Source organism: Cheilinus undulatus, linkage group 19 (genome assembly GCF_018320785.1).
Source record: "Cheilinus undulatus linkage group 19, ASM1832078v1, whole genome shotgun sequence".
Classification (NCBI taxonomy): Eukaryota; Metazoa; Chordata; class Actinopteri; order Labriformes; family Labridae; genus Cheilinus; species Cheilinus undulatus.
In genome coordinates, this window is record NC_054883.1 from 6,672,495 (window position 1) to 6,686,510 (window position 14,016).

The 14,016-nt window shown below is 38.5% G+C and overlaps 1 protein-coding gene across 9 annotated transcripts in view; it reads left to right on the forward strand.

Annotated features, from left to right (window-relative positions):
• atp8a2 (ATPase phospholipid transporting 8A2) overlaps positions 1-14,016 on the forward strand; it is a 107,768-nt gene that overhangs the window by 76,439 nt on the left and 17,313 nt on the right. For all 9 annotated transcript variants that reach the window (XM_041814362.1, XM_041814358.1, XM_041814360.1 and 6 more), the window contains 7 exons: positions 1,867-2,050; positions 4,985-5,095; positions 8,823-8,897; positions 10,080-10,202; positions 10,964-11,042; positions 11,133-11,194; positions 11,638-11,694. In XM_041814362.1, the coding sequence (XP_041670296.1) occupies positions 1,867-2,050; positions 4,985-5,095; positions 8,823-8,897; positions 10,080-10,202; positions 10,964-11,042; positions 11,133-11,194; positions 11,638-11,694 (691 nt within the window). The remainder of the gene's footprint in view (positions 1-1,866; positions 2,051-4,984; positions 5,096-8,822; positions 8,898-10,079; positions 10,203-10,963; positions 11,043-11,132; positions 11,195-11,637; positions 11,695-14,016) is intronic.

The window sequence follows — 14,016 nt, forward strand, 5'->3', positions numbered from 1 at the left end:
ATATATCTCAGGCAAGATAAACACAATAGTACACTTCTGGTTTGTGCTTTTCAAAATAAAATCCTGGCTCAAGCTTAACTTGGAGAAACTGTCTTTGTTTATACAGAATTCTTTAATTCTGAATTTTTCCCAGCTCAGTGTGGCTGAATAAAGTCACTTGTCAGGATATTTATTCAGGTAAGACTTTTGAAAGAAGACAGGTCTATGATAGCTGGGAGACGAAGTCAACATGCAGCACAGATGCGCCTGTTTTTATGACAACAAAAATGAGCTCTCGAGAACAACACTGTAAATATATTAATATCTGCTACTAAAAAAAGCATTTTAATTTGAGACCTAATGAAAACTGAATACCTTCGGTGTTGGGCCTCAAATTCATACTTAAAGAAATGCAGTCATTTCACACTTTTGCATTTAATCCGTTTATTAATACTGCAGGTTGCCATTTAAAGTTCAAATGACTATAAATCAATATATTACTGGGGCACCAGTTACGCACAGCAGAGCCACCGAGCAGGTACACATGTTGTTAGTGCTGCAAGCTACTGTTGACTAATTTTGTGTTGGTTATTATATAGAATGATTTGTTGCTTGTGTTTGTTGGAAAATACATAAGATGAGGAACTTAAGGAATAATCGAATATCACAATCACAATATTGGGGAAAAAAAATCACAAAAAGATAATTTTCCCAATTCATTCAGCCCAAATCTAAACTGTTTGAAAAATGTGCAAAGCATCCATTCAACTTCAACTACCCCCTTAGTCTCTTATCACTATATCAATATTATGTCTCATCTTGTGGCACAAGCTTTGGGTCATTGGCTAGTCAGTCACAGAGCTAGTAACGCTCCATTTGGTGAAGAAAAGTTCACTTTTGTGGTGGAAAACTACAGGACACCACACATGCATTGTAGTAAATATAAACCTTTAAAATTCCTTATGTATTTGTTCATGCAGAAGCCAAAAAAACAATCTGTTGTTTAAATACTCTTCCTATGTGAACTCTGAGTTCTCCTGTGATGTTGTGATCTTGAGTCTTCAGCTGCTCAGGGCTGCGTAGGAATGCTTCCAGTAGACAGGGTAGTTCACAGAGCAAACTGCTGCACACCCAGAGCGCAGGCAGGCGAAGTATGTGGAATTTGTGGGTGATGCATTCTGCCATTGTTGTCTCTGCTGCCATACAAGCCAGCTTAAAAAATACTGCAATATTTATTTAATCTTTAAGAATATTTATTGCTACAGCTGATATACAACCAAAGACCTTGCTGCCCTTTTCACTTAAATCCTGTTTTTTTCTAGTTCAGCATTTTCTGATCTTTATTTAAAAACACAACATGCTCTAAAGTCAATCATTGTAGAAAAACACAGTCTTTAAACTGTGAAGACCAAGATATAAAATAGAGATCATTCCTCATCAGTGATTCAGGTAAAAAGTATGTCTACAGTTCTTTTGTAAATGTAGTGTAACACTTCACTCTGATCTGTGATTGTCCCTGAGGGAAGTGGATGTAATGGAGCCTACGTGGGTCCTCCATTGTCAGGGAAGAGACAGAACCGGTTATGAACAGGGTATCAGTGATACAGGTCAAGAGGGTGGAGTACGCACTCCACACAACAACCTAAGTAGAAGTGCATACATGCACTTATATTAACATTTAAAACCACAGCTACACAGAATTTTATTGACTGAACAGTGAATCATTATTTCCCAGTGAGGACCGGTAAACTCAGGCCTGCAAATCTTTTTTTTTCTATAGCTATTCTTATTCTTTGTAACTCTTTCCTTCCTACTACAGCTTTATTGTATCTAACAGAATGCTTCTTTAATACAAAAAACCCTTCTCTGTTTGCGTCATTTCTCCAGGGTCTCTCCACTGCAGAAGTCAGAGATTGTGGATATGGTAAAGAAACACGTCAAGGCCATCACGCTGGCCATAGGCGACGGCGCCAACGATGTGGGGATGATCCAGACTGCTCATGTAGGAGTCGGGATCAGCGGAAATGAGGGCATGCAGGCCACCAATTCCTCTGACTACTCCATAGCACAGGTAGGGACGCAAATGCAGTGAAAGACGCTCAGAGGTAATGTCTTGGGTTATACTGCTGTTAATTTTACCGGCTTTACCTCGCCTGCCAACTGTTCTTTAACCTTCCTTAAGAGTTGACAACTGAGGAATGAGGGAAGACCTTACTCAAACCAGCCACTCAAGCATCATGTAACAGCCTGATTTAAAATAGCTAAAATATATTTCATTACACAGTAAATCATTTATTATTTAAACCAACATTTAAAGGTCTCATATGCAAAATGCAAATTTTCAGGCTTTTCTTACAAAAACATGAACCCCTGGCCTGTCCACAATCCCCCCCAAGAATCAGAAAAATCCATTCTCTCCCCCCATCTTTCTCCAGCTTTCAGAAAATGTGTGCTGAAAAAAAACGTTCTCAGATTTTCCCCTCATGAAGTCATGTGGGAAGTTAGCCCCGCCCCCAGGTTCAGGTGGCCCTCTCCACTTGGAGGAAAGCTCTACCCCCCTCTCCTGATCCTCCTTTCAGCTGCCAGCTGAAAGGAGAATCAGGAGAGCCACATCCATTTCCTGAGAGGGGCGTGGTCAGGGGCGGAGTCAGACAGTTCATTACCATTTAAAGCCACAGAGACTGAAACAGAGGGGTTTTTAGACATGAAAAAATCCAATACTGGAGGACGTTTTCAGCAACAAACTTCACAGGCATGTTTTGGGGACTTCTGAGACCAATATAAACTTGTCTTAAAAGGGTAAAATATGTGAGCTTGGAAAAAATAAATTCAACCAAGAAAGTTTAAAGATCCCATTAGTATTGGATTATGCAGGATTTGTGGATTAATGAAAAAGACTATTTTAATGGATGGCTAATCATTTAGAACTTTTAATTAATGAAGAATGCAAAACAGTCTCATGTTTCAGCTGCTAAAACATGAGGAATTTCAGAGCCATATAATGCTGAATTAAAGCTCCTGTAAGAAACTCTTGCTTTGTGACAGTTTTGGAGCCCCCCCTCAGATGGTGCCTGTGTCTAGAATATGTTTCTCCTGAATTCAAAAGAGTTTTTTTTTTTTTTTTTTTTTTTTTTTTTAACCCCAAATTGGCATGGATTAATCTGTGGCAGCTGGTAGCTAACTTGTGCTTCTTCTGACTGCATCAAAATGATGTGAAAGCTTTATCATTATACTCAGACATCTTTAGAATAGGTGAAATGTGCACTTACTGAATGAGAAAGCCTTGCTTGTTTACATTACACAATTGTTCTTATTTATTATTAAAGATTCAGACTTTTGCAGCGTGTTGTTTTGATTGCTTCTATTGCAGTAATGTTGAAGATGTGGTTTAATGTCACATTTATAACTCTAGTTTCTATGAATCATCCGTTTGGTTTATCGTGACCTTTCACTGTAAAAGTGAACACACTAAAATTCAGCCAGAGGACTCATCTAATTTCAGAGGAGTCAAACACAATCTGTCACTTTCACTGTCTGAGTTGTTTATCTCTTTGCCTTTGGGCATCTTATCAGTGCATCTCCTCTTGTTGTACCTTTCTTGTCTCCAATTTACATTCTTACCTTTCTGTCTGTTCCCTGTATAAGGCTCCTTTCACACATGCACTGCACTTCTGAAATTTTTAGTGTGAGCAACGTGTGAACACAGCTGAATTCTTGCTGTGAAGACAGGAGTCAAATTTCCATCTGAAGTCAGGGGGGAATTGATGTGTGAGGGCAGAAAACATGATCCTTAGCAAGTTTATAATGTTCATATCATGTGACTGCTATTAAACTAGGGTTGTTCTGATTCCGATACCAGTATTGGAAATACATCTGATACTGCTTAAAATGCAGGTATTGGCAAGTATACGAGTTTATGCACCAATCTGATACCGTTTGGTTTGGCTTGTTATTTTGCTTTGTTTAGCCATGCTAAATGTTAACGCTATAAATCGTAAATCAATTCTTCTTCACTACCAGAAAGCAATGGGTGTACGGGTACCATTTTTAGAGCAGCAAAGAAGAACCAAAGGACCCACTGCAGCAGCAAAGAATGGTGGCTATGCGACTGTTTTTCTCTGAATGTGATTGTTAAAATGCCTTCCAGACTGGCACCGTCGTACACGACAAGAAGTGACACAGTTTATCAACAGTTAAATAACTTTTGAACAAGGAAATTTCATGGCTGGACTTGTTGCACAGGTGGCATCCTATCACAGTACCACGCTGGAATTCACTGAGCTCCTGAGAGCGAGCCATTCTTTCACAAATGTTTGTAGAAACAGTCTGCATGCCTAGGTGCTTGATTTTATACACCTGTGGCCATGGAAGTGATTGGAACACCTGATTTCAATTATTTGGTTGGGTTTGTGAATACTTTTGGCAATATAGTGTATGTAAAATGGCTTCCAGACTTTTTTTCACTGTCAAGGCAATTTGTTAAATTTATTTAATTAATCATTTAAAATTCACATCCAGATTCAGATGTTTTGAAATCAGTTATAACTGGTTGATCATGATCTCACATTAATCAGCTGATTCAAATTATGCTCTACCGCCACATTTGTTGACTCTTGTCTTGTCTCTAATTAATCTAAGCATATTGGGTTGACAGATATTGCTTTTTTAGGGCCAAAACTGGTTATTAGTTAAAAGAGATGCAACTGGAGTGCTTCTGGTATCCCTCAAACTACTGGTACTCTTGGAAGTGAAAACTTCATAAAAGGGATGGAAACTTAGAACCAAAAAATGGCAACAAAAATCCACGTCCAGATAGTTAAAATGGTTTAAAAATGTAAAAAGACTTTAATTCATAGGGCTAGAAACATTTAAGTTACACCAGTGCAGTCAGGATTGTGCCGTCTTCGGGCATGTGTGAAAGGGGCTAATCTTGTATTTTATGTAAAATCCTCAGTTTCACTCTACTTATTCTCTGAAATCTCTCTTTCTCCTCTCTGATTTGTAGTTCTCCTACTTAGAAAAGCTGCTACTGGTCCACGGGGCATGGAGCTACAACCGTGTCACCAAGTGCATCCTCTACTGTTTCTATAAGAATGTGGTGCTCTACATCATAGAGGTAAGAGCCACTCTCACACACAGAGTTACATTAACAGAGACGTTTTGCAGCTGTTTGTCGACATGGCTGACAGTGATGGACGAGGTGCCCTTCTGGTGTCTGCTTTCTGTCTCTTTCGCACACATGCACAAAAAAAGACGTGTGTTTGGATCGGCACTGACGAGACCTTGGCTTCAAGGGTCGACAGCTTTGTGCCTGTGTGTGTGTTTCATGAAGGAGCACACCGCCGCTCCGGCCTGCCTGTTATGAGGGGTATTTGTCAGCTGTGCTCCGCCCCTCGTCATCTCTGTCTGACATTAAGGATGCCAGCAGGTGCAGGTCCTCATGGGAGCCGTGGCCTGTGGACTACTGTCCACTCACACCACCACTGAGTGTGTGTTTCCATGATTATCTCACATGATTGGCTCCCTGCTGAGGCTCTATAGGCCAAAGGTTAGAGACTGTCTCTGTCCACAGAATAAGGGGGATGGGTGCGTGGGCTTGTTTTTGTATATCTGACCTCACCCCCTAGGCTATATGCTCACTGTATACCCAGGAATGCCACAACTCCCATCAGCGGCCCCAAACATTTCTCTATCTGCCCTCAGATCAGCTTGTGTCTGCTGGTTGTGAATGAAGGTGTTAATGAAGGTTCCCCAGGGCCAGAGTCACGTTTAGACACCATGTTTCGGTAGATTAACTCCTGTAAAGAGAGAGTGCTTTCCAAGCCACAACCTGTATGAGGAATGTATTTAAAGCTCTGTGTCAGATGATGTAATGGAGCTGTCGCCTTACTGTTGAGATTGTGGCAGATTTTATGTCTGAAAATCAACATAACAGCGAAAAATTCTGGTTCAAACAAAACATGTCATCTCAGCGGTGTCTCTCATACCAGGGGTCCTGATGTTAGAGGATTTCTGCTCTCTGTTAGTCATCATTTACTTTGCTTCTTTAATATGTCATCTTAGCACGACTTTTTTATTACACGTCATCTTTAAAACGAGTTCAGAGTCTGCTAAAGCCTGATTCAGGCAGGGGCTGAACAATTTGGGAAATAATCTGCATTTTTTTAGATTTAATATCCAATCGTTTCTACAGTTCATCGACTTATGTATTTATTTACATTTATTTAACCAGGAAAGTCTCAGAGTGTCTTAACCAAGGTAGCAGCATAATCAACAAAGTTACAGACATGAAACATAGCAGTTAAAAACACAGATGAACCAGCAGTGAGTCACAGAGCACCAAGTCGTTAGTCAAAACATTTACAACTTGATGCATCTTCCTCCAATGTCTTTAATCTACTTTTAAAACTTTCAAAGGGGCCAGCTCCCCGGGACACAACGTCTCCTGCAGCAGATTCAAAAATGCATGAGAAGTGCACCTGAAACTCCTTTTACCCATTAAGGATGTCATAGAGTCACAGAGTAAAGACTGTAGCTCCCAGCCCTTTTCACATCATTAAAATCCCACAAGTATGATGGAAGTAGATTCAGAACATCCAGAGTAAGCCATCGAGAGAAGATGCATGCATACATGAAACATCACCATAATCAATCAGAGGCATAAAAGTGACAATCAGAAGTCTTTTTTAGCAAAACAAGGCCACTTCTGAAGTAAAAACCCAGCTGCAACCATACCGTCAGCTGAGTTTTATGTATTTTCTGTGTTATAACCAAAACTATATTGGCTTGATAAAACTAGGGCTGAATGACACTGAAAAACAAATCTAACTGCAGTTATTTTGACTCAAATTCTGATTTTGCGCAGTAGATCTTGCAGTGTTAAAGGAACACTTTAAGAGTTAAATTTAACACTGTATCCAGGGGTATTTGGTCCCACCCCAGATTGGTGTTAAATTTACTCTTTCCCAGTGTTAAAATTTTAGAGTTAAAATAACTAAAAAAAATGTAACACTCGTTTTCACTGTAGTGTTAATCAAAATTCACACAACCGATTAATCAACACTGAAGTGTGTAGAAATTACTCCCAGCTGTGTTGATAGTTTACTCTTCTGTTATGACAAATAAACTCTATGTCAGTGTTAATTCAATTCCCATAGTGTTAAATTTTACACTTTTGCTGAGTTTATATAGATCTCTAATAGTGTTAAATCATGATATTCAGATTGTTAATTTTCCACACATGAAGGTTTTTCTTTAACACCATATTAGGATTAGTCTTTTTTTAAGTGTGTCAGTGGTTTAATTTGGATCAGTTATAACCTAAAACAGCCATTTGCTTAAGTGTAAGTGGTTTAACACATCACTTACATACTTCTGATTTATGGTAAGTTATACACATTTATACTTTGCTCACTTATGCAGCCAATGATGAATTCCACATGCACTGCATTTACCTGTCATAGACAGGAAGTCACTTACTCAGTGAACAATTTCTCTAGTTTTTTAAGTTTAAAAACTTAAAAACTACAACAATCCACTAGAAACATTAGCAAATGAATCCCAGCAATGATTACTGTACAAAAGACATTATCTAAACAAATCTAAACACATACACACTCTGCCTGATGGCATCATGGGAAAATTATGCAGATTTGTAATGGGAGTAGGCGGGGCTTACATCAGTTGACTCTCTGCAGAGTTGATGGGATCAACACTATCAAACAGCTCCAACACTGAAGACCACTTAACTCAGGATGCAGTTAAAATTACACTTTGGGAGTTAAATCAACTTTACAGTGAGATATTAACACTCCAAGTTTTACTGTGACGAAAACATGCACAAAAATTAGAAAAGTCATTTTTTGTGAACTTTTCCAATATAATATATTGCATCTTCTATGATTTAAAACAGCAATAGGCCATATTGCAATTGAATCTGAATTTTGATTAATTGCTCAGCCTTAGGTCTAACCTAAGATTTGCAACAAGAAAGACAGCTGTTAATAGTTGGTGGATGGATGCAGCTGTTAATATACTCCTCGTTTTGATAGGCTTTAAATGCCTGACATATTTGTATAAAGTAGAATGTTTTGTTGGATAAAATCATGCTGTGATTTTTTTTTGAATACTCACATGATCTTTTTCTTAAACTTCTCAAAGGGAAACTTCAGCCTGTTAACACTCCTGTCCCCTCGTAGCAGGATGTGCGGTGCTATGTGAGCTAATACATGAAAAATTCAAGGCTGTAGGAGCTGGATTTGTCTGTGGAAAACACAGAATTTTCACTTAGTATCTTAGTGTCAACTAGAGCAAGCAAAACATTAATATGATTTTAATTTTTTTGCTGCCACTCTAAAATGTTGAAGGAACAGATACAAAAGATAAACAGTTAATGTGCAATAGTATCGCCTTCGATTTATTGCACAGTAACCCCAGAAAAAAATCTTTTTCAATAGAGTAGCTTTAAGAGTTGTTGAAATGATGCATCATCTTCTTCAGCAGTGCTTCAGTGCAAGGATTAGCGGGGTTAGCGCTGCTGTGTACAGAAGGAAGATTTCAGGTTCAAGTCCTGGTGGGACAGTACCTCTCTGTGTGGGGTTTAGATGTTCTCTCTGGTACCAGCATGGTGTTATTGTTTTAAAAGAGTTAACAAGGCCTTTTCTTTGGGAGATAAATATGAATTATTTCATTAGTTTGTTTATTATATTTAAGTTCAGATAGGTACATGGACAAAGATATACATACATTTGCTCTCCTCTCCCTGCTGTTTCTACTATCAGTCCCTCCCTCAGGCAGGTTTATCCTCTGCTATTGTTCTTCTCATCCCTCTCTTTGTGTCCCAGCTCTGGTTCGCCTTTGTGAACGGGTTCTCCGGGCAGATCCTGTTTGAGCGCTGGTGTATAGGCCTCTACAACGTGGTGAGTATCCATCATCATTCCCTCTTTAAAATACTCTTCTTCATTTTTCTTTTTTCTCTCCCTTTTTTCCAATGACATCAAGTGCCGTCTGTCGTTCTCTATCATTCAATCAGTCTTCTCCCTCTTTGTCTCCTCATCTGCTCTTTTTGTGTTTTTCTGTGTTTTGGTGTCTGCTGTGTGTACTTACATGTCTGACAGCTTCCTCCAGGCACCAACTTTTAAACATTAGGGGCTCTTTTAAATGGTAACAGTCTGACAGTCCTTTAAACCTTAGATTTAGCCTCCTCAGACCTGAGCTTTTGGTTGAAATGCCTTTTTAATTTGTCACACTTAGTTGAGAGAAGTAGGACCTGACAAGTTTAAAAGCTCAGCCATGTCCTTTAATAGTATCCGATCAAAATTTCCCCCAAATTTCTTCAAATAATCTCTTAAATGTTTCAGTGAAACTTGTCAGAAACTTAAAATACTCTAATATCAATTTTCCCCTTTCAAAGAAAATCCACCCAAAACTTCTTGGCAAATTCCCTAAAATTTGGGAATATCTTCCCCTAAATTTCATGAAAATGAGGGAAAATTTCCTCAAACACAAATAAATAAATTTCTATTCTTTCTTTTCTTTTTTTGGGGGGGGGGTTCAAAGGTAACCCCTGCAACCAATTCCCTATGAGATTCCCCAAAAAATTTAAAAATGACTTTCCCAAATTTTCCATTAAAAAAAAATTAAAAATTTTAAAGCAAATTCCCCCCAAAAAGTCAAATAAAATTCCCCAAAAATATGAATACATTTCCCAAATTGCCATAAATATATAAAGTATATATATATAGATATTTATGCTAAATAAATAATGAATAATAGAGATATAGAAAATATATCCTCAAAATATCTACGAGTTTCTTGAAAATTTCCAAGCAAATTCCCCAAAATATTCAAACCAATTTCCTGAAAATTGACCTGGAAATTCCCTAAAATGTCCCAGCAAGTTCTTCCAGTCTTTCAAGCAATTACTTAAACTAAAATTAACACTCCAGACAATTATTTCAAAAACTCTAATCACAGAAATCCTCACCATGTTGCAGGAAAGCCAACATTTACTGTCCTCACATGTTCATGGTCTCGGCAGGTTAAGCCTGATGCTCAGTCATTTTGTGATAACGGCTGTTGGTATCTCATGTGTGTTGCAGATATTCACTGCACTGCCTCCGTTCACTCTGGGGATATTCGACCGGCCATGCAGCCAGCAGAACATGCTCCGCTTCCCTCAACTCTACCGAATTACCCAGAATGCCGAGGGCTTCAACACCAGGGTAGGTGCACACACATTCACAGAAACCACGTGCAGCATCTGGCGTGAAATCTGTCAGTTTTGCGGTTCAAGATTGCTCAGTGATGCCAGATGTTTGTTTGGGATGCCGGCGAGTAAACAAAAAGTGCCGAGGAGACTAGTATGTTTCCATGGCAACCTCTTAATGAGATTCAGTGGGCAAAATAAGGAAGTCTTTCATTTTAGTAACTCGACCTACAGTATGAGTGTGAGTTTGTTTGTGTGCAGTACAGGAGCACACATTTGATGAAGAAATCCCAGTGAAAGATGTGTGTAACTATTAGGAATAAATGTTGATGTGAGAGTCTGGGAGCATGTACAGTTTTAGAAAAGATTGCTGCAAATATAGGCTTTTCTCTGGCTCTGCTACTTATAGGAGAATGATTATTGTTTGAGTTTTTAACCCTTCCTAAATTGAAAGAAATCACCCTTTTGTTTCTAATACATTATTATGTACTTGTTTTTTGCTTCTCTTGCAAATGCTGGATCATCTACTTGTTTTCGTAACCAGTTGTCATTTTCTGTCAGTAAAAAACTCAAATAAGGATCATTTATCTGGAAGTTTGGAGAACTATTGTGCAGAATAAAAAATAAAAGTTATTTACTTTCAACCAGAAACTTCTAATTTTTGAAGCAGAGTAAACAAAGTATTTCTGCAGCAGTCCGTTGACTTTTATGCTAAGAAACAAGGTGGCACTGACTACTTTTCTTCTGTTTCTCTCTCGGTCTCTGACTGTCTTTCAGGTGTTTTGGGGCCACTGTATTAATGCACTGATTCATTCAATTATTCTTTTCTGGTTTCCTCTCAAAATGTTGGAGCATGGTAAGTGACATGCTGGATTTATGCTTTTACTTTGAAGTTACTCCAGCTTGTTTTACTTTGTCATGAGACTCTTTTGTTTGTTTCTCACAGATTCTCCCTTTCAGAACGGTCAGGGAAATGACTACCTGTTTGTTGGAAATATGGTCTACACGGTAAAAATTTAACTTGTAATTTTATCCACTAAGGTGCTTTATTTGCTTTTTTTCTGTTTCTTGGCATGCAGATTTTTGCATTTCTGCACAAAGGCAGTATTTGTGTACACACTAGCACTGCTGCTTCCTCTGAGACGTTACCAGTCTCCAGTCAATCTGAACTTGTCTCGCCAGTCTGTCTCCTCCATCTCTCCTCTGTATTCACCTCTCTATCTCCCTCTCTCTCTATCATTATACTCCCTGCAGTCTAATCCAAACGTCTGTGCTGTTTGTTGTGTTGTGAGTGTGTGTAGTCTGCAGGGGGTATGAGTATTTTAATAGACATTGCTGAGTTTACTACACAACATTAATGTTTATTATCTCCACAGTCGCCAGCAAACTAATCCTGTTTCTCTGTTTTTCTTTTTATTTGCCCTCCCTCTCCTTCATGTGTGTGGGTGTAGTATGTGGTAGTTACAGTATGTCTGAAGGCAGGAATGGAGACCACCGCCTGGACCAGGGTACGAACAGTAACACTCTCTACTATTTCACACCACATGCTCCATGCTTCACTCAACCATTCATGAATAAATAGGAGGAGGAACAGGAGACAGGAGTTGGCACTCTGCGAGGATTTCAGTGTGAAGTTTTCTCACAGCCTGATTTAAATTTGTCACAGAGAGGACAGACATGGGAAAGGACGTGGCCTACATTGATAATGGAGGTTTAAGAGGTTTTTTTTTTCAGTTGCTTCCTTTCAACCAGTTCATTCCCACTTTTTTCAGTATTTATTTTCAAACTAGTATAAAATATGAGTAAAAGACCTGAATGTACAGTGCTGGGAAATAGTATGTCCCCCCTTTCTGATTCCTGATTTTGTTGCATATTTTTCACACTTAAATGTTTCGGATCATCAAACCAATTTTAATATCTCACAAAGACAACCCAAGTAAATACAAAATGCAGTTTCTAAATGATGATTTTTATTTATTAAGGAGAAAAAAATCCAAACCTATCAGGCCCTGTGTGAAAAACTAATTGCCCCACTTGTTGAATCAGGAGTTAACTGTGATTAACTACAGTTCTTGGAAAGCTGAGTTCAATTTCACTGGCCACAGCCAGGCCTTATTACCACCAGATTTGTTGAATGAAGAAATCACTTAAATAGAAGCCGTCGGACAAAGTGAAGTAGGCTACAAGATCTCAATAAGAAACACATCATGCCATGATCGAAAGAAATTCAAGAACAAATTAAAAAACAAAGTGATTAAAGTCTATCAGTCTGGAAAAGGTTACAAAGCCATTTCCAAGGATTTGGGACTCCAGCAAACCAGGGTCAGAGCCATTATCCACAAATGGAAAAAACTGGGAACAGTGATGAACCTTCCCAGGAGTGGTCGACAAGTGCAATGACAATTCATTCAGGAGGTCAAAAAAAAAACAACAAAAAAAAACCAGAACGACATCCCAAGAGCTGCAGGCCTCACTGGCCTCAGTTAAGGTCAGAGTTCATGACTCAACCATAAGAAAGACACTGGGCAAAAATTGCATCATGGGAGAGTTCCAAGGCCAAAACCACTGCTGGCAAAAAAGAACACAATGGCTTGTCTCACATTTGCCAAGAAACATTTTGGTGATCCCCAAGACTTTTGGAGAAATATTCTGTAGACTGACGAGACAAAAGTTGAACTTGTTGAAAGGTGTGCGGCCCGTTACATCTGGAGTAAAAATAACACAGCATTTGATGGAAAGAACATCATGCCAACAGTCAAACAAAAACTTCCCTATTAGCAGGACTGTCGAACAGACCAGGCTCATGTTGACAGCCCAAGGTTTAGGGGTGGAGAAAAGCAGATAGAAGAGAAGGGACAAGAGAAACAACAAAACAACAAATGAACGACAAATTTATGGCAGTTGTGGCCATAGCCTATCTTCCATTTTGTAGGAAATTGCTATAATTTTATTGATGATGGTAGCAATATGTGAAAAATGAGCAGTAATTGCTATAAATGATAGAAAACAAATGTGTGTGATAGAAAACAGAACACAGCAGCATTAGCAGGTAGCATGATAATGAAATAGAGAGAACTGTTGATAAATATAGCAGTAAGAAAGTATTGCTCATAGATTCAATTAAACTTTTCTAGTAATTATAACCATGGGCGTAGCACAGGGAGGAAAAGAGGTACTGATTACCCAGGCCCACAGTAGAGAGGGGCCCTTGGGAAGTCTGTAATGAAAAGTCTGTTTTTTATCTATTTCTTCTTAGTAACTAGTCTCATTATTGAATCAAAAGCAACTACATGAATTGGTCAACAACCTGAATTTTTTGTATCGAATAGAGTGAAATAAAATACTGGGGGGGCCCTGCTCCTCCCTTAAAAATGTCCAAATGGTATAGCCCAGCAATGCAAAATAATGCAAGTAAATGTAATTTAACCATAGTAAAAATATTGCTCATAAATCAGTAAGTTATGGTTCTGAAAAACATCAAAATGCATTGATATTTGTAAAAATTATGCCACATTTGTTGCTTGGCTAGCTGGTTTAGGGGGGTCCTATGTAAATATTCTTTCTGGGGGCCCAAAATCCTCAGCTACGCCCCTGATTATAATAGAAGTAAGCATGATGTTGCTTCTTCTCAAGGCTTGCTTTTCTTATCCAGACCTCTGTATAAGCTACTTAATAACTGCTTTGTCATGGTTTCAGTCAATATTTGCAAATCTATTTTTTTTTTGTTCTCTGCAAAAAATTGTTGTTGTGAATTTCCACCAGATGCATAATGGGAAATAATCTCAAAAGAAATCATATTCTAGTCTTGTAGTTAGTGACCCACAGTCTTT